The sequence below is a fragment of the Salmo salar genome, chromosome ssa20 (assembly GCF_905237065.1).
Source record: "Salmo salar chromosome ssa20, Ssal_v3.1, whole genome shotgun sequence".
NCBI lineage: Eukaryota > Metazoa > Chordata > Actinopteri > Salmoniformes > Salmonidae > Salmo > Salmo salar.
The window spans coordinates 18,440,791-18,460,919 of record NC_059461.1 but is presented as its reverse complement, the minus strand read 5'-3'; the positions used below and the strand labels follow the sequence as shown (position 1 = coordinate 18,460,919).

General features: G+C 45.1%; 1 protein-coding gene across 7 annotated transcripts in view; it reads left to right on the top strand.

The window, feature by feature from the left end:
* Positions 1 to 19,914, top strand: part of LOC106579993 (voltage-dependent N-type calcium channel subunit alpha-1B) — a 146,035-nt gene extending 126,121 nt beyond the window's left edge. For 4 of the 7 annotated variants that reach the window (XM_045703026.1, XM_014160511.2, XM_014160502.2 and 1 more), the window contains 12 exons: positions 3,244 to 3,371; positions 3,660 to 3,756; positions 6,468 to 6,573; positions 7,451 to 7,558; positions 10,634 to 10,761; positions 11,095 to 11,309; positions 11,508 to 11,643; positions 11,908 to 12,024; positions 13,609 to 13,647; positions 14,561 to 14,762; positions 15,585 to 15,805; positions 16,357 to 19,914. In XM_045703026.1, the coding sequence (XP_045558982.1) occupies positions 3,244 to 3,371; positions 3,660 to 3,756; positions 6,468 to 6,573; positions 7,451 to 7,558; positions 10,634 to 10,761; positions 11,095 to 11,309; positions 11,508 to 11,643; positions 11,908 to 12,024; positions 13,609 to 13,647; positions 14,561 to 14,762; positions 15,585 to 15,805; positions 16,357 to 16,929 (2,070 nt within the window). In that variant the 3' untranslated portion in view covers positions 16,930 to 19,914. Of the gene's footprint in view, positions 1 to 3,243; positions 3,372 to 3,659; positions 3,757 to 4,630; positions 4,728 to 6,467; positions 6,574 to 7,450; positions 7,559 to 10,633; positions 10,762 to 11,094; positions 11,310 to 11,507; positions 11,644 to 11,907; positions 12,025 to 13,608; positions 13,648 to 14,560; positions 14,763 to 15,584; positions 15,806 to 16,356 lie in introns of all 7 variants that reach the window. The other 3 variants (XM_014160516.2, XM_014160517.2, XM_014160495.2) reach the window with 1 other exon arrangement.
* The last annotated feature ends 215 nt before the right edge of the window (positions 19,915 to 20,129 follow it).

Genomic DNA, 20,129 nt, shown 5'->3' with positions numbered 1-20,129 from the left:
GGGGGCGCAGTTCGGGCTGCCTTCTGAGAATCCGTAGGCGAGCGAGTAAACTCCCACTGCCATCCGTTCTACTGGCTAACGTGCAATCATTATAAAATAAAATTGATGACCTACAATTAAGATTATCCTACCAACGGGACATTAAAAACTGTAATATCTAATGTTTCACCGAGTAGTGGCTGAACGACGACACGGATAAGATAGAGCTGGCGGGATTTTCCATGCACCGGTAGAACAGAGAAGCTACGTCTGGTAAGACGAGGGGTGGTGGTGTGTCAATAACAGCTGGTGCGCAATGTCTAATATTAAAGAAGTCTCGAGGTATTGCTCGCCTGAGGTAGAGTACCTTATGATAAGCTGTAGACCACACTATCTACTTAGAGAGTTCTCATCTATATTATTCGTAGCCGTCTATTTACCACCACAGACCGATGCTGGCACTAAGACCGCACTCAACCAACTCTATAAGGCCATAAGCAAACAAGAAAATGCTCATCCAGAAGCGATGCTCCTAGTGGCCTGGGACTTTAATGCAGGCAAACTTAAATCAGTTTTACCACATTTTTACCAGCATGTCACATGTGCAACCAGAGGAGAAAGAAAACTATAGACCACCTTTACTCCACACACAGAGATGCATACAAAGCTCTCCCCCACCCTACATTTGGCAAATGTGACCATAATTCTATCCTTCTGATTCCTGCTTACGAGCAAAAACTAAAGCAGGAAGCACCAGTGACTCGCTCAATATAGAAGTGGTCAGATGACGCGGATGCTACGCTACAAGACTGTTTTGCTAGCACAGACTGGAATATGTTCCGGGATTCATCCAATAGCATTGAGGAGTATACCACCTCAGTCATCGCCTTCATCAACAAGTGCATCGACGACGTCGTCCCAACAGTGACGGTACGTACATATTCCAACCAGAAGCCATGGATTACAGGCAACATCCGCAATGAGCTAAAGGTTAGAGCTGCCACTTTCAAGGAGCAGGACACTAATCCAGACGCTTATAAGAAATCCTACTATGCCCTCAGACGAACCATCAATCAATACAGTATTAAGATTGAATCCTACTACACCGGCTCTGACGCTCTTCGGATGTGGCAGGGCTTGAAAACTATTACGGACTACAAAGGGAAACCCAGACATGAGCTGCCCGTTGACGTGAGGCTACCAGATGAGATAAATGCCTTTTTATGCTCGCTTCGAGGCAAGCAACACTGAAGCATGCACAAGAGCACCAGCTGTTCTGGATGACTGTGATAATGCTCTCGGTAGCCAATGTGAGCAAGACCTTTAAACAGGTCAACATTCACAAAGCTGCGGGGCCAGACGGAAAACCAGGATGTGTACTCAAAGCATGCGCGGACCAACTGGCAAGTGTCTTCACTGACATTTTCAACCTCTCCCTGAACAAGTCTGTAATACCTACATGCTTCAAGCAGACCACCATAGTCCCTGTGCCCAAGGAAGCAAAGGCAACCTGCCTAAATGATTACCGCCCCATAGCACTCACATCGGTAACCATGAAGTGCTTTGAAAGGCTGGTCGTGGCTCACATCAACAGCATCCTCCTGGATACCCTAGACCAGACCTGGGCAACTCCAGTCCTGGGGGCCTGATTGGTGTCACACTTTTGCCCCAGCTAACACACCTGACTCCAATAATCAACTAATCATGATCTTCAGTTAACAATGCAGTTAGTTTAAATCAGGTGTGTTTGCAAAGGATGGGTGAAAAGTGTGACACCAATCAGGCCCCCGAGGACTGGAATTGCCCAGGCCTGCCCTAGACCCACTCCAATTTGCATACCGCCCCAACAGATCCACAGATGATGAAATCTCAATACCACTCCACACTGCCCTTTCCCACCTGGACAAAAGGAACACCTATGTGAGAATGCTGTTCATTGACTACAGCTCAGCTTTCAACACCATAGTGCCCACGAAGCTCATCACTAAGCTAAGGACCCTCGGACTAAACACCTCCCTCTGCAACTGGATCCTGGACTTCCTGAAGGGCCGCCTCCTAGGTGGTAAGAGTAAGCACAACACTTCTGCCACGCTGATCCTCAACACTGGGGCCCCTTAGGGGTGTGTACTTAGTCCCCTCCTGTACTCCCTGTTCACCCACGACTGCGTGGCCAAACATGACTCCAACACCATCATTAAGTTTACTGACGACACAACAGTGGTAGGCCTGATCACCGACAACGATGCTACAGCCTATAGGGAGGAGGTCAGAGAACTGGTAGTGTGGTGCCAGGACAACAACCTCTCCCTCAATGTGAGCAAGACAAAGGAGCTGATCGTGGCCCGAACAGGCCCCCATTAAGATCGACGGGGCTGTAGTTGAGCGGGTCAAGAGTTTCACATTCCTTGATGTCCACATCACCAACGAACTATCATGGTCCAAACACACCAAGACAGTCGTGAAGATGGCGAGACTGAAAAGGAGACTGAAAAGATTTGGCATGGGTCCCCAGATCCTCAAAAAGTTCTACAGCTGCACCATCAAGAGCATCCTGACCGGTTGCATCACCACCTGGTATGGCAACTGCTCGGCATCTGACCATAAGGCGCTACATAGGGTAGTGCGTACGGTCCAGTACATCACTGGGGCCAAGCTTCCTGCCATCCAGGACCTATATAATAGGCGGTGTCAGAGGACAGCCCATAAAATTGTCAGAGACTCCAGTCACACAAGTCATAGACTGTTTTCTCTGCTACTGCACGGCAAGCGGTACCGGAGCGCCAAGTCTAGGACCAAAAGGCTCCTTAACAGCTTCTACCCCCAAGCCATAAGACTGCTGAACAATTAATCAAATGGCCACCGGACTATTTACATTGACCCCCCCCCCATTTGTTTTGTACACTGCTGCTACTCACTGTTTATTATCGATGCATAGTCATCCCTATCTATATGTACAAATTACCTCAACTAACCTGTACCCCCGCACACAGACCCCCTGTATATAGCCTCGTTATTGTTATTTTATTGTGTTACTTTTTTATAATTTTTTACTTTAGTTTATTTGGTAAATATTTTCTTAACTCTTGTTGAACTGCACTGTTGGTTAAGGCCTTGTAAGTAAGCATTTCATGGTAAGGTCTACACTTATATTTGGTGCATGTGACAAATAAAGTTTGATTTGATTTGAAACGTAGGATTAGTAGTTAGTGTTGTGCCAGCATACTGTGTCTATTCCCATAAATCCTTGTGAAATGTATCTTCCAGATGCTCAATCTGTTTGTGGCTGTCATCATGGATAACTTTGAGTACCTGACTCGAGACTCGTCTATACTGGGGCCTCATCATCTGGATGAGTTCATCCGTGTTTGGGCTGAGTACGACCCTGCTGCCTGGTATGTGTCCCTCTCCCTCCCTCCCTTCAGCCATCTGGCTGGCTGGTGCTCCTACTGTGCCTCTGTGCCCAGTCAGAGAGATATCTAGTATTACAGCTGCTAGTATGGATGGGACTGCCTAATCCCTGCCTGATACTTTGTGACTTGCTGACAATCCTCCATGTAGTGTCATGTAGAGGGTATGGTATGGTAGCATACCTCCTAGTACCCTGTCAGCCCTCTGATGATCATTGTTCTCTTGAAGCTGTCCTGAAGTTGTTGTTTTATATCTGCTTGTTCTTTTTGCAGCGGACGGATTCGCTATAACGATATGTACAACTTGTTACGAATTATCTCGCCCCCTCTTGGCTTAGGGAAGAACTGCCCTAATAGGGTAGCGTACAAGGTTAGCAACCCCAGAACATTTCCTCCACTAGGGTGCTTTGTGTTCCTATGCCAAGAAACTTAAGTGAATGGCTGTGCACCAATGACTCGCCTACACACTAGCACCCGCCCTTCCAGACTGACTGGCTTTGGTTAATGATGCCAGACTGGAAACAAAGCTTTCAAAGCCATGTTAAACCCCAACTCTACCTGACATTGGAATCCCTATGTAATGCTTACTTTCTATATGATGTGTCGAGGTATGCAGTGAACACATTCTGGTTTGTACCTGTTCCATCTCCTATCTATGTACAGTTAGATTAAACATTACGTTTGGATGTTTAGTCCTAAATTGATTCCGATCATGAACACATCTGAATCGGATCAACGTCTTTACGTACTGTAATGTGTTTTTAGGATCCTAGACGTAAACGTTGTAAAGAGAAAGGAGGGCTTTAATTAATTAAGATTAAAACAAGTCTGGCATTGAAACCTTTGTTTCCGTACTTCTGGTGAACCCCCCCTGGATGTCTCTCAGCATGCAGAAGCCGTCATCCACAGTATGTACAATGCTGTCATTCTCTCCCCATCAGCATCCTGTGTGTTCTTCTTCTCACTCTTCCAGACTCACTCTTCCATCCCATGTCTCCCCTCAGGGATCTGAGCAGCTCACTTCCTCCTGAGCTGAGTTCACCACCGCACCGATGCATCCCTGGCCCACCGTGGCCAAAGATGGCATCCATCTCCATGTCGCTACTGGAAATCTAAATAACACAGATTTCTGTTTTTGTTTTTTCCTATTCATTTTGGTTTCTTAAAAAAAACTAATTTTGTTCCTTTCCTCCTCTAACTTTCCATCCTTCTTTATTTGGCTTTTTGTTTCCTACTCTGTGAAGTGGCCGTATCAAGTACCTTGATATGTATCAGATGCTCCTCCACATGTCCCCACCCTTAGGTTTGGGAAAGAAATGTCCGCCAAGAGTCGCCTACAAGGTAGCCACTCCCTCTGCTCGACCTGTCTTCCCATTGGCTTGACCTCCAGCCAATCTCTGTGCTCTGCAGTGTTCCCTTGTTTCTTTAGTTTGTTTTGCTAACGCTCTGATCTCTTTGGTGTAGCCACTTCCCTCCCCTTCTTTCTTTGGGCATAGCTACTTTATTTGGAGCAAGCTCAGCCTGTGAGGTGATGGCCACTAAAGGCGACGAGATAGACCATGAGACGCATACGGTATCCCCACTATGTGAAAACATGTTACTAAGTATTTAGTAACATTTACGGTAGTGGGTGTCAAATTCCATTGGGATAATAAATACATAATAGGTTTTCATATAATCCAGTCTCTGTAATTGAAAGGGCAACCACCACTTTCCAACCTCATTTTATTATCTCCAGCACAATACCACTGTCTACATATGTGAAAACGTCACATTTCTACTTTCTGTAGAAAAAAATATAAAGTTAAAATGTTATACCCGAAGACATCATCAAAAGTTTAAAACATTTTAAAAATAGTGATTTTCAAACACTGTGATTTGCGGTGACATGGGGAGGAAGAAAATACCCTCCCTCTGGCTAGAAACTTGTTACAAGTTTAGAAAATTACAGTTTTTTGGGAACTTTCTTCTTATCTTTTTAACCACAGATCATAGAAACGCGCCGTTTTCACATATGTAGAACTGGTATGGTGCTGGAGATGGTGATTATGATGTTGAAAAGTGGTGGAATTGTCCTTTAATACATCCAACACAGCAGGCATGCGCAGATTAATTAATGGAAGAATATTTCGATTTAACTCTACAATACATACATATTCGACCAATCCAGGACTGTCCCCAGATTTAAATCCTGTATCAATCAATCTGTTTTATAGGAAAGGGGTTTAGTATTGCTCTCCCTTACCTTATCTCAGTCTATCCCCTGAGTTTACCCACTAGGGGTTTTTCGTTTTGTGGGCCAGTGTGTGTTGCTTCTGTTGCTTTCCTGTGTGAGAAATATGTGTGCTTTACTCTCTGTCTTTCTATCTTTCATTCTCTCTCATCCTGTCTTTCATCTCTACTTTCTCTCTATGGATTTGTGTACACATGTATGTGTGTGTCTCATCCCTCCCCTCCTCTCCTCTCTCATTCTGACTTCTGTCGTACTTTTGCACTGCAACTGATAGTAGGTGAATGCTTTTTGTGTTCAGGGGAGCTCAACTCTACCACAATAGCTTAAACATCAAACATAGTTCTCTGTATGCATATAGTGGTGTAGATTTCATCTCTTTGATTAGCAGTTCAGGTTATTTGGAATGGACTGTGTGTGGCACATGCTTTTTCTGTAGATGCTAGGCATTGGTTCTCAAGATGTTTATGACTTGAGCAGCATAATACTTTTTACCTCAGTTTGATTGTTGGTATAGCAACCACAGAGTGGAGCTCCTGAGATCTTTGAGGCACTTCCATGGTTATGCGTACATGCCCTTTCTCACTTTTATTTCGATCAATGTCAGTCTTGCACCGGTGCACTTTGACTTGCAGCATAGTGCATACTGTAGCCAATAGCAGTGAATGTGAATGTTTAGTTTGTCTCCTCTTTGTACTCGTTGAGAAAGCTTTTTGTGTGCTGTAGGGGCCTCTGTGAATATTACCAGCAGCACACAGACTGGTTTCTCCTGATTGGCTGATGGTCTGGATGAAGTGTTAACAGTAGAAGTGTGTTTCTAACCTCCTCCTCCGTCCACACATTCTCTCCAGCGGCTAGTCAAGATGAACATGCCCATCGCTGATGACAACACAGTCCACTTTACCTCCACTCTCATGGCCCTGATCCGCACGGCCCTGGAGATCAAACTGTCTTCAGGTGAGACCGCCCTTCTCTCTCTCCCTATCCTCTGCCCCCTCCCATGTCCCCCTTCCCTGTCCCCTCTCCCCCCTACCCTGTCCCCTCTCCCCCCTTACCCTATCCCCTCTCCCCATACCCTGTCCCCTTTCTCCCCTACCCTGTCCCCTCTCCCCCCTACCCTGTCCCCTCTCCCCCCCTACCCTGTCCCCTCTACCCCTACCCTGTCCCCTCCCTTCCCCCACTCTGTCCCCTCTCCACCCCTGTGTGATACATGATAGGCTAGGTGCATACCTATCATGAGGCCAACTTGATGACTCAAGCAAAAGCAACAAACACTAGTTGTAAATATTAGATTTAGCCATCCATCACATGTTGTCCTCCTAGACAGACAGACAGACAGACAGACAGACAGACAGACAGACAGACAGACAGACAGACAGACAGACAGACAGACAGACAGACAGACAGACAGACAGACAGACAGACAGACAGACAGACAGACAGACAGACAGACAGACAGACAGACAGACAGACAGATGTTGTGATGTCCCCTGGATGCGCAGCAGGGACATATGCTGCTTGTTTGTTGCTTACAGAAGGTTTGCATTAGTAGATATGGGTCCCATTTGGTCTCATTAGGCTGCTCTGTGGTGGGTTTTGTGTTTAGGGCCTGAACTGCGTAGTTGAATGACATCACAGTACAATATGCTTTTCTCTAGCTTCACTGCTCACTGCCGCTTTCAATAAGTTATTCTCTCTCTGGTTCACCTCCACAATGACTCTGCAAACTCATGTTTACTTTTCTGTCTTTCTCATTTGTTGCTATACTGACATTAGATAATTGTGTGTATTTGGTGCTAGAATATTATATTTTCTCTTGTGATCTTCTCCTTAGGGATGGTTGCCCAGCGTCTTTCTGATGCTGAACTGAAGAAAGAGCTCTCTACAGTTTGGCCAAGCCTTTCACAGAAGACTATGGATCTGTTGGTTACACCACACAAACGTAAGCACCTCTGCATGATAGTCCTCTCTGATCCTTGCTTCATGTCACTGATATATTTAATCTTTACAAGAAGGATACCAGGACTGTGTGGGATTCTGTTTACGCCACATCTTAAAGTGGCAAGCCCCAGACTCCTCACTCTGAAACAACATTAAAAAATATATATTTGTAGTAATTTAGCAGACACTCTTATCCAGACCGACTTACAATTAGTGCATTCATCTTAAGATAGCTAGATGAGCTAACAACACGTCACAATCGAATCAAGTGCATTTTCCTGTGAGAGTTATTTATGATACTCTTCAAAGAGGTAGGGTTTCAGATGTTTTCGGAAGATGGGCAGGTCCTGACTTTAGGGAGAGGCTTTTTCCTCCATTGGGGTGTCAGGACAGAGAAGAGCTTTGGCTGGGCTGAGTAGGGGTGGGAGGGCCAAGAGACCAGAAGGGGTGGAATGTGCTTGGGTTGGGATGTAGGGTTTGAGCATAGCCTGAAGGTAAGGAGGTGCAGTTCCCCTTGCTGCTCCGTAGGCAAGTCCCTGGATTAGGACCAGCGCCGCTTCTTGTGTGAGGACAGGTTGTACGCTACCAATGTTGCAGAGCATGAATCTGCAGGAGAGAGTCACTGCTTTGATGTGTGCAGAGAATGACAGGGTGTTATCCAGGGTCATGCCAAGGTTCTTTGCACTCTGGGAGGGGGATACCCCTGGAGAGGTCTTGGAGTGGGCAGGCCTTTCCCGGGAGGAAGAGCAGTTCCGTTTTGTTGAAGTTGAGTTTGAGGTGGTGGGGATTAATATGGAGAGAGGGGAGAAAGATGTCAAGGCATAGGGTAGTTCTGTTTGAGTGGGAACAGTGGACTCAGTAGGCTGAGTGAAAGAGGAGCAGATGTCTTCAACCTTTTTTCAAAGTGGTTGACAAAGTAATCTGCAGAGAGGGAGGAGGGAGGGGATGAGGATTAAGGATGAAGAAGAAATAGTTTCCTAGGGTTGGAGGCAGAAGCTTGACATTTAGAGTGATAGAAGGCAGCTTTAGCAGCGGATACAGAGGAAGAAAAGGTAGATAAGAGGGAGTGGAAGGATGATAGGTCCTCCAGAAGTTTAGTTTTCCTCAATTTCTGCTCAGCTGCTCGTAGCCCTGTTCTGTTAGCACGCAGTGAGTCACTCAGCCATGAAGCAGGAGAGAAAGGTAGGGCCGGCTGGGAGGAAAGGGGACAGTGAGAGTCAAAGTATGCAGATAGGGAAGGAGAGTAGGGTCGAAGATGCAGAGTCAGGTGACAGGAGGGAGAATGATTTAGCATAAGGAAGAGAGAAGCGCATGACCATCTGGGTAGGGGCTGAGTCTGTGGGGTTGGAGGAGAGATGGAGAGAAAAGGAAACAAAGTAGTGATTAGAGACATGAAGGGGGGTTGCAGTGAGATTAGTAGGCGAACAGCCTCTAGTGAAGATGAGGTCATGCATATTGCCGGCCTTGTGAGTGGGATGTGACTGGGAAAGGGTGAGGTCAAAAGAGAAAAGGAGTGGAAAGAAATTTACTGAAGCTGAAGGTTAAAGTCGCCCAGTATGATGAGTGGTGAGCCATCCTCAGGACATGTACTTATCAAGGTGTCAAGCTCATTGAGGAACTCTCCAAGGGCACCTGGTGGGTGATAGATGACAACAATGTTAAGCTTGAGTGGAGCAGTGACAGCATGGAATTCAAATGAGGAGATCAACAGGTGAGAGAGGAGAGAAGAGAAAATCTCCACTTAGGAGAAATGACTAGTGTGCCACCACTGCGACGACCAGATGCTCTCGGACTATGAGAGAACATATAGTCAAATGACGAAAGAGCACCTGGAGTAGCAGTGGTCTCTGGGGAAATCCATGTCTCTGTCAGGGCCAAAAAGTGTAGGGACTGAAGGGGAACATACATTACGGGTCAAAAGTTTTAGAACATCTACTCATTCAATTGTTTTTCTTTATTAAGACTATTTTCTACATTGTAGAATGATAGTGAAGACATCAAAACAATGAAATAACACATATGGAATCATGTAGTGACCAAAAAAGTGTTAAACAAATCTAAATTTATTTTATAATTGAGATTCTTCAAAGTAGCCACCCTTTGCCTTGATGACAGCTTTGCACACTCTTGGCATTCTCTCAACCAGCCAGATGAACTCAGCCTTATTGACTGCAGATCGGCAGATTCAAAAGCTGCCGGAGCCTAGGAACTCCACATGGGTTGTGCACACAGGATACATTAAATTAGATGGGTTGCAGCTATGGAGTTGGGAGCGTCTGTAAAACCTACAGGGGGAGGAGTTACCTGGGATGGGAAACACACACATACTTGGCTAAGCTATAAAATAGTAAAATGAGATCATCAGAAAATAACTAGGTAAGATACACAACTGAGAGAGTGGTGTGGAGCCTTCCTCGAATAACTCCGCAGAACAACTCGGTTTGATTGTTGATTGCTTAGCAGCGGTCAAGAATGCACTCCCTACAATATAACACGCCCACAACTTAGCAGGACTCTTACACAAATAGGCCAGAAACGAAAGTCCACATCGACAGTCACAACTACTGAGCAATCAGACAGTTCAAACCGCAGTGATTAACTAGGCTACTAGGTAAAAGACAGAACAAATTCAATTGCCCTAGCAAGACAATACTAACAGCTTCTAATTGAATAAAAATATACTTGCTGCTCTTGTAAGAGTTGATCCCCTTCCAAACTGTAGATGACACACAGGTTGCCATAACATGCATGACCTTTGCTCTCACTTGGCCGTCAGTTAAGATTCCAGTCATCTGCTTTGTCTCCACTGACATCTTGTGGCAGGATCTAAGCATCTCACCTGAGAACAATGGCATTTTAGACAGATGCTTCTTCTCTCCTTCTTTCAAGCCTGGCATGCAGCAATTTTCTTCAAACAGCTAAATCCCTCTTTTGTTTCAAGTGATACCTTTGGTTTGACTGAATAGTATTAGCGATAAACTGGCACCAGAGAGTTTGGATGAGACCAATACAGATGGATGAGATAATGGATAAGTCAGAAGGTTTCATCAACCACTCCCCTGTGTACCTCTCTCAGCCAATGAGCTTACTGTTGGGAAGGTGTATGCAGCCCTGATGATCTTTGACTACTACAAGCAGAACCGAGCCAAGAGGCTCAAGGAGCAGCAACAGCAGCAACAGCAACAGAATGCTGCCGGCTCCCAGGTATCACACACACACACACACACACACACACACACACACACACACACACACACACACACACACACACACACACACACACACACACACACACACACACACACACACACACACACACACACACACACACACACACACACACACACACACACACTATTGCTGATGCCCAGGAGGCACAAATTTCACCCCTGGATCAAAATGTTTCAAACATCTCCTAACAAAACCAATATGACTCACATTTCCAGAATTTTGATTGACTATATTCTGGAGGCAGAGACCTGAATCAATATTGTGCATGTTCAGTATGTTGAGCATCTTGCCGTCTTTCATCCACAGGGTAAGGTTGGGGCTCTGTTTAAACCAATACTGCCCCTGACTTACAACATGGAGCCTCCCTGTGAACTACTTCCTCAGCCCCAGCCTCAGGCCCTACCTAGACCCAGCCCCACCCTGCTCAACAACATGGAGCCTCCCTGTGAACTACTTCCTCAGCCCCAGCCTCAGGCCCTACCTAGACCCAGCCCCACCCTGCTCAACAACGGAGGCACACTGTGAGTTCACTAGCATGCGGGGAGTGTCTCAAACAATCCCGATCTTTATGACAATTGTAACTGTATTTTGCCTTTGACAAAGACTTGTGGCAAAGCCGTGACGTTACCATCAAAGATAATACAAAACGATTTTCATTTACAATCGGTTAGTCATTGTATGGCAATAACGTCTACATTTGTTTATGATTAACAATTCAGGCCAGGCCATGATGGCATCATGAAAGGATCGTCCACCTGGGTGTCAGAGAAGTCTAGAGAGGTCCACAGACCCAGGAATAACAGACCTGTCCAAAGGGGCCAGTCTGAAGATGTCCCAGACACAACCCTTCCCCAGGTACTGTAGCCAGTCCAGACTGCCCTCTGCTGTATTACAGACACATGAACATCAGGGCCTGCGACCTGCATTTTCTCTCCTGATGTATCTGTTCCTTGTACTTAACCTGACTGGATATACTTATCTGTATGCAAGCACTTATCTCTCTGTGTGTGTGTGTGTGTGTGTGTGTGTGTGTGTGTGTGTGTGTGTGTGTGTGTGTGTGTGTGTGTGTGTGTGTGTGTGTGTGTGTGTGTGTGTGTGTGTGTGTGTGTGTTCCTCCAGGAGTCAGTGGAGATGAGGAAGATGGACACCAGTGACAGCACAGTGCCTGGTCCTGGGTCTGGACTGGAGAGCCAGGGGAGGGCTGTGTCCATGCCCCGCCTCAACGCAGAGCTGCAGGTACAGACACCCTAACACACACACACATAATTTGTGAAGCATAGCAGATGCACCATGCCATGACTAAACTCTATTGGAGAAAGCAGGGTTGCATTTTGTTACACATCAGTGGCTATACCACAGTATATACCGCGGGCAGATTACTATGGTCAGGTGCCTATCTTTATGAGGGGTTCAATTTCAGCCAATATTACTGCACTATAACTGCTGAAAAATAACAAAAATTAATCCTTCAGTTCGTCCCAAGAAATATAATCAGCTCCTCATTTCCTGAGTGATATTTATGTTGATCGATTGTTGCATTTAAGTGCATTCCTTTCAGAGGCCAATTAGAATAGATGTGTGTTGATCCTACTTTTAGTGCACAGAAGAAGTCCTGAATAATTTGATTAGAGCTTGGAAGACCGCCAACTATTTGTCCTGTATCGTTTTTCCTCTGCTGCCAACAGAAGAAAATACAAAAATTATAGTGGCTCAAAATGGTTGTGGGTAGAAAATGAAAGGGGTGATCCCTCATGCGTTCAGGGAGGAAGAGAGTAATCATGTTACTATAAGATAGAGAATGTAAATAGGGGGATAAATGGGATGAGAGGAGAGGGAGATTGCTTCGTGACCTGCTGTCTACTTTTTCTAACTTTTTCTAACGAGGGCAGGAAATCCTTCAACAAAGACAATTAGAGTTGGCCTTTCTGAGATGGCTTGCTATCGTTAGAGTGAAATGGGACGGCACGTAGTCTGAACTCTACCCTGAAACAGACTGATGGATTTCACTCTCTCTCCGGCTTGGTTTTCCATCGCTTAATTAAATGTTTTCCCTTTTTGGGGTAATGCCTCATTTCCCACTCCCTGGCGATGCCAGACAGGATCAGGGCGTAAAATCTCCCAGCCAGCCTGCCTCCACCTCCTCAACATCCTCTTTGTGCAGTATTGACATATGACACCCAGGGCCGACATGAACCCTCACATGAATCCCAGTGAGAAGCTAAGCCCAAATCTCTTTAAACTGGAGTGCCGGATGATAAGAGGCAATAGATGTTGATTTAGTGGTTTCAGCACCTCTTAATATGGATGAAACCTTTTTGATTCCCTAGAGGCAGCTCTAGCCCATACACTTGCCCTCTGCTAGATCAGAAGCTCGACTCACAAGAACAAAAGCTAAAGAGCCAGATATGTTTTCTAGGATATCTTAGTATTCATGGTCTAGGAATCTAGGCTAGAGATGGGGGCATTGAGTATCACAAGACATAAAGACCAGTTCTGTCTGATTGGAATGGGTCATTCTGTCTTATTACCAGGTGCTGAAACACAATGAGATATAACCGATTTACCCTTTCTATAAAAAGGCATACTGAAAGGCAAATGCCCTCAGTGGCCCTTCAATCATAATTATGTCATATTTACAAGGGGATCATTTCTTTTTAATAAGCATGTAATAACACCACTGTTATTTTCCTGCTACTTCTCCACCATTCTTTGTCTTAACTGTTCAATGTCACCCTCTCCGTCTACACCTCATTTTCTCTCCTGTCTCTTTGGCTTGATGCCTTCCGATGATCCTCCTCCTTGTTCTCCGCTGTGTGACAGAGGAGCCAGTCACGCCACTCCCCGGGGACCCTGCTGGCCGTATGTACCCCTTTCTCCTGTCCCTCAGTATCCCCCCTGCATCACGTCTACTTTGTTTGTTGATCCCAATGTACTAGTATGTGTAAAACTAAATTCTATTTTGTATTAACTAGCCGTGCAGTTGTGTAAAATGCTCGGTCCCGCAAGCAAATGCTTGTGCGTTATGGTCAGTGTTTGACGCCTGGTAGTATATTAAGAACCCAGTCCACATGTTTGCTGTTCTGTCTATACAATACGGGAGATATACCGAGTGATTTTAGGATAAGAGTTAAGCTCGTTGTAAAACTGGAAATCATAGGTCTAGCCAGGTGTCATAGAGGAGGCTTTTCCTTTCATCATTCTCTGGGTACTGAACAACACTCATTAAACACATCTGCCCACTCCAACCTGCTCTTAGACACCAAGCCTATGGAATTGGTAAGTAGTAAACTAGTGATCAGATGAAGCTGTTTTGTAGAGGGAAAGGGTCTGCTGCTATAGGTGGAAACATTACTTCAGTTTCCCCTTTTATGCTCTTATCCTCAAGCACCAACTAAGACAGGGAAATTGGTAGCCGTGTCTATGGTTTTACCAACAGCAATCTATCTAGGTGACTATATTTTTTGAGGACATTGAAAATGTGAGTCGTATGTTTTGCAGCGAGGCTCTGTAGGACAGATGTGTCTCCACTAGGTGGAAATGGTGTTTCACAATGGAGTCGGTGAGGTGCATATGTCTCCTTTATCCCATACACTCAGCTCTCATTTTACAATCAGCATTCCAGTTTGTTAATCACAGTGATGATTACAATTCCCAGCTGGATTACTAGTTCACTTTGAAAACAGATCAGAGAAGAGATCCACATCTGTATACCAGGTCTCATTTCACTCAGCTTAGCAGCGATGTATCCCTATTCCTCATTGGTTCCACACAGCCTGTTCCTGACTGCAGCCCGATGAAGCGCTCTGCGTCCACCCACGCACCACAGCGCCCCCAAGAGGTCAACCTGCGTGACTACACCCTGGAGACACCCAGCATCCAGGAAAGGCCTCACCACCACCACCACCACCGCTGCCACCACCGCAGAGAGAGGGACAAGAAGCAGCGGTCACTCGACAGGACGCCAAGCACCGCTGGTTAGTGCACACACACTACACACAGACACGCATACACAATGACACACACTACAAGTACACACACACACACACACACACACATCAAAGATTGTGCTCAATCGTATTCTTGAAACACATGGTAATATTATTTTTGCCAGAAATGCCAATCGTGTTTTAAATGTCCAATACTAGGGATCACTTTATCGGTGAGGTAAAAGGGGGTCTTGTTATGTAAAGTATGTTATATGAGTGCCCACCACCAATACCCTGATCACAAAATGTGGGTGTTGGAACCATTAAGACCTCACTGTCCCCCAGTGTTACTAGAGTGTGAATCTGTAGCCATCTCTACCTTACTGCCTTCCATCCAGTCAGAGAGTGAGAAGCAGACCATAGCCCAGCCAGCTGGGGCTCGTCTATTGAGATCCGCTCTGGGCGCCATGGAGGCATCGTTCAGGCCTGGGTGTTAGAATGGAGCTCTGCAGCTGGCCTTTATCACAAAGATAAAAGGGACTGACAGACATGCACACCCAATGACCTGCTAATATATGGGCACCTCTTGTCTTAGCAGGGCAATGCTGAGGAGAGGAGAACTTTAGGGGACAAAAGCCTTTGTTGTGGTAGTAATCTGGCCTTTGTGAGTGTTTAAGAATCTTCTCTTTAGGAGTGAGGTATAGACTGGGTGCAATCAGGGGTTGAATTGGGACTTAAGAGATACATTTTGGGGGGGCTAGGGTTAGAGTTAGCATTATGCCAAGATTATGGTTAGGGTTATGCCCTTACCCTCAACACCAACCCTAACCCTGGCCATAACCCTAAACCCTGGTGTGTATTCCCACTAAGGTACACCAGGAGACCCGGCTGCAGAGCCCTCGTCTAGAGACAGGGTGCAGGACCGCGGCCGCTCCCATGAGAGGAAGCACCACTCGACGGCGGGGGAGAAGCAGCGGTACTACTCCTGCGATCGCTACGGCAGCAGGGAACACTGCCACACCACCAAGTCTGCCACCGCCAGCTGTGCCACCTCCCCCAGCGAGGTGCAGGACCCCAGCATCAACAAGCAGGTGGGAGGGCATTGGTAGGGTAGGATATGGGCAGGGCAGGGCACAGTATGGGTACGGCAGGATATGACAGGACAAAACATGGCAGGGTATACTGTAGGCTTGGTATGATATGAGCAGAGCATGGGAAGGAATCAAGTACCCAATGAGAATCTGAATAATACACACACTACACATTATCAGTAAGTATATGTCTGTCTGATTTAGTACAGCACAGTGTATTTTGTGTGCAACTCTCTTGATGAGGATCTGTCTGCTTTCTCTTTCTGCCTCGGCTGAAACTCAACTTTCTCTTCTTTCTGCCTTTAGTACAACCACTCATGGCCTTTCAATTCTCTTTCCACTTTTCTTCCTCTTATTCACCATTTTCTGTCCATTTTGTCTGTCTTCTTCTCCTTTCTTTTGCTGCCCTGTCCTCCTTGGTGGTGTCGTCTGTTCTCTCCCACTGTCCTCTCTCTACTCTCCATCCAATGTTGGTCTCTTTCCCTTCCTTCTGGTGACCATGACCTCATCGTTTTTATTGTTTTAAATTGCTTTGTCCAATTTTCATCTAGGGTAGTGGTTCGGTTAAATGCAGCCCAGTGATGATGACCTCAGGGGCTAGCACACCCAGCCGTGGACGCAGGCAGCTCCCCCAGACCCCCCTGACCCCCCGCCCCGGGGTGGCCTACAAGACTGCCAACTCCTCCCCTGTGCACTTTGTGTCTGCCCAGTGTGGCAGTGGCCTGCCCACCCTGAGTCCTGGCCGGCTGAGCCGCGGGCTGTCTGAGCACAACGCCCTGCTGCACAGTGGCTCCTCCCACATCCCCTCCCCCGTCACCCGCATCAGCTCCGAGCCCTTCCTGGGCTACAGTCACAGGGAAGCCCAGGGCCAGGGCAGTCTGTACTGCAGCCTCCGGGACGAGCTGCTGAGCCCCTATGCTGCCAGAGCACGCTCCCCTCGGACTGCACTGCCTCAGATGGGGCCGGGGCCCCTCCACCTGCCTCCGGCACCCCAGCAGAGCCGTGCGGTGCCCAACGGATACCACTTCACCTTTGGTGGTATTGGCAACGCCAGCCCGGGGTCTGGCTCTGGTGCCCGGGCACCCAGGTACTATCACGAGGCAGATGAGGATGAATGGTGCTAGCATGGCTTTGAACAGATGTTTTTATTGCATTTTTTTAGGAATCGTGATGAGTTTTATCATCTTTTTTTGAAGGATTTAGTTTACACTGTTGCTGTATGTAAAGCTAATGAGAGCCAAGGAAGGGTTGGGATTCATTTGAATGTGAACAAAGCAGCACCGTTTTTAGGAACTGGATGAAAATGAAATTGGATGTGGATTCGGTGAATTGTTGGTAATTGAGTTTGATCCGACTTTGTCTTATGCACTGAAGACAGTGGCATGTTTAATTGAGGGCACTTTTGCTTTGATTCTTTATCCAACGTAATTATTTAGAGAACATCCAACTTAAAAAATGTTTTACCTAGTCTTGATAGTGACCCAAATAGTGACAAGAAACTCTACTACAACTACACACAATAGAGATGGGCGAGCAGCAGGCCTCTTTGCTAACTCTGTGATGAGCAGGGGGATACCTACGTATTGTTTAGCATCTGTAACAACACGCGATAAGGAAATAGTCCGAGAGATGTATTCAAACTTCCCTAAGAAAGGCACTTGAACGTAAACTGCACAAAAGCTATTCTACTTTGCTTTGGGACTCTTACCATTCCATGATATAAAGGGATTTACAGTAGCCTAGCCCTTTATATGACTTTCCCTTCCTGTCAGAAGATTCAGTCTGATAGAATAGAGGGGTCGATGTTGTCATTACAGACAGTGATTGTTGATTTGTTACTGTTTACCGTTGCAAATGTCACTACTACTACTTCAGAGAAATGAGGAGAGGAAATGAAATGTGATTTGTTTTATATACAACTATGGTAGATGTTCTCTTTTCATTGTGTGCATATTTTGTATCTTGTAAAAACAACTTTGTTTATGTAAATTGCTTAAAGTTTGCCATCATTTCAGGTTTAATGTTTCTTACAGACTGTCTGCTTCAGATGTTTAAAACAAAGTGCCTATCCTTTTAGACATACTGTAGTAAAGATGCAAAGGCAACTGTTTTTGTCAAGCATCAACACTTAAGTAGTTATTTGGGAGTTCTGCAGGAGAGCAAGATGTACAGAAAGCCTTATCTGAGAAACAACAACTTTTATTTAAGAAAAAGAAATGCTTTTGAATGTAAACTATTAATTAACCTATGATTGCTGATCATTTTCACGTATGATTTTCTTTTTGGTAAATATATTTCATCAATTTGGGTGGTGACGACGAAAGTTGGGGCAAAATCATAGTATGAACACTTAACAAACATGAAAACTGCATTAGTAGCATATCAATCCAGTTAGGAAGACGTAATCAGAGTAACACTGCATGTTTAAATCATAAACCTGGTCCACAACAGTTACGAAGATGTAGTAGTGTATAGTTACTTTCCTGGCGAGGTTAGTCAACTGCGAAAGCATCGCAAGCTACTGTATTGCCTTCTGTTTCAACGCTATAACTGCAGAGTTAGTATAGAACATAAGGAATCTGATGAGAAACAAATAGTGCGCACTTTTTGGATGGATGTGCTTGAGAAGCAGAGATAGATGCAGATCCCTAATGAGTGTATATGCTGAGTCGAGCCCCTGGCACCAGCACACTGGACCCCCCTGTGTCTCCCCATTGGCTCAGACCCCTCTATGTTAAGGTTTTAGCCCGTCAGATATAGCAGATATAGCATAAATATGGTTCACACTTTCGATCGTTTTATCTACCCAGACATGGTAACCGATGATGGGGATGGTTCACATCTGCTAAAAAGCTTCAGATAATATATATGGATATTAATACAATATCATTAAAAAAAATGTGTTTCCCTGGGATGGATGATCTAGTGCTTGGAAGAGTTTCGGTTCTTTTCCATTCTACATTGGTGTTGGAATGTGGCAAGGTATGCTGTTTAAGGGATGATCTACTCAGGCAAAAGTGTTGCTCAATTACTGATAGTATTGGAGATACAGTAGGTGGGGCCAGGTGTTGCAATGTCTGCACACTCGTCAGGGTTCTATACTGCATATTTCCCAGAAGCAGGGTTTTGATGACAGAGAAAGTAGGGCTATGCAACAAGAGGACACTACGGTCATATACTTCATCCATATTGTAGCTTTACATGCTGAGATCTACAGATTCATACTACAGCATGATTGTGACCAAATCTTTATAAAAAGTTTTCAAACATGTATAAAACATGTATTTTAAAATGCATAAGGCACAACGAGTTGAAGCAGAAATGGAGAGAATATTTAGAAATACAGCAACTTTATATATTTGCATGCATACAATTTACCCACATTGACGATGTCGAAAGGAAAACCTGTGTCTTAAAAAGTAAGTAAACAATGTCATACTAATGGTTATCTGTTCCATGTTAGGTCACCTAAGAAGGGGGATAACTCCAGAGGAGGGTGTTCATAAACATTGAATAAACTGTAATGGTAAAAATGATCCACATTCTTGTACAGGTACCTTCAATTATTTCCCCTTGACATGTTGCCGTAGTGGGTAAAAACTTAAACTTATACTATCAGTCTCTTCCTTCATCTCTACGGCCTCTGTACTATTTCAAAAGAAACATATCCACGCCAAAGTCTCTCACAGTTGGTTGCCAAACATTGAACTGTTCCAATTTCTCTCTCTGCATACCAACTGCAGTGTACATGTGGCTGTTTTCTGGAGAAAATAATGTTTGCATGTTCTGATAATGTATGTGCATGTAAAAATCGTAGTACTTTTTTTGATACCATGTATTCATTTCTTGTTCATTTTTATTGATCCTTGATATATATATATATATATAATCTGTGGGGTTTGTTGGAAAAAATTACTTTATATAAAAATAGTATTGAACAATGATGATAGTTCCAGCCATGCAACAGAGCTGGAACATTCCTTATTTGGGTCTGAGTTTTTGTTGCCTGATTTATGTTTATTGGCCAGACTTTGAATTCTGCAGTTGTTTCTACATTTACATTTTGTATGAAGCCAAGTTCCTTGAATAATAAAAAAAAATGAAACAAACAGGCCTCAATATGTATAATAGATGCAAAATGATTTGTTTATTGAATAAGAGAACAGTTTATGTCCAGTGATAGTATAGGAGAGGTGTTTGACGTATTAGGATGGGTGAAGGTGTCTGCTGTGCAATCGGCTGTCAATGGCGCAATGTTATTGGTCTGCAGCCTACAGTGGGCGGAGACATTCCCCAAAATACACAAGGTGGAACATCCCGGTGA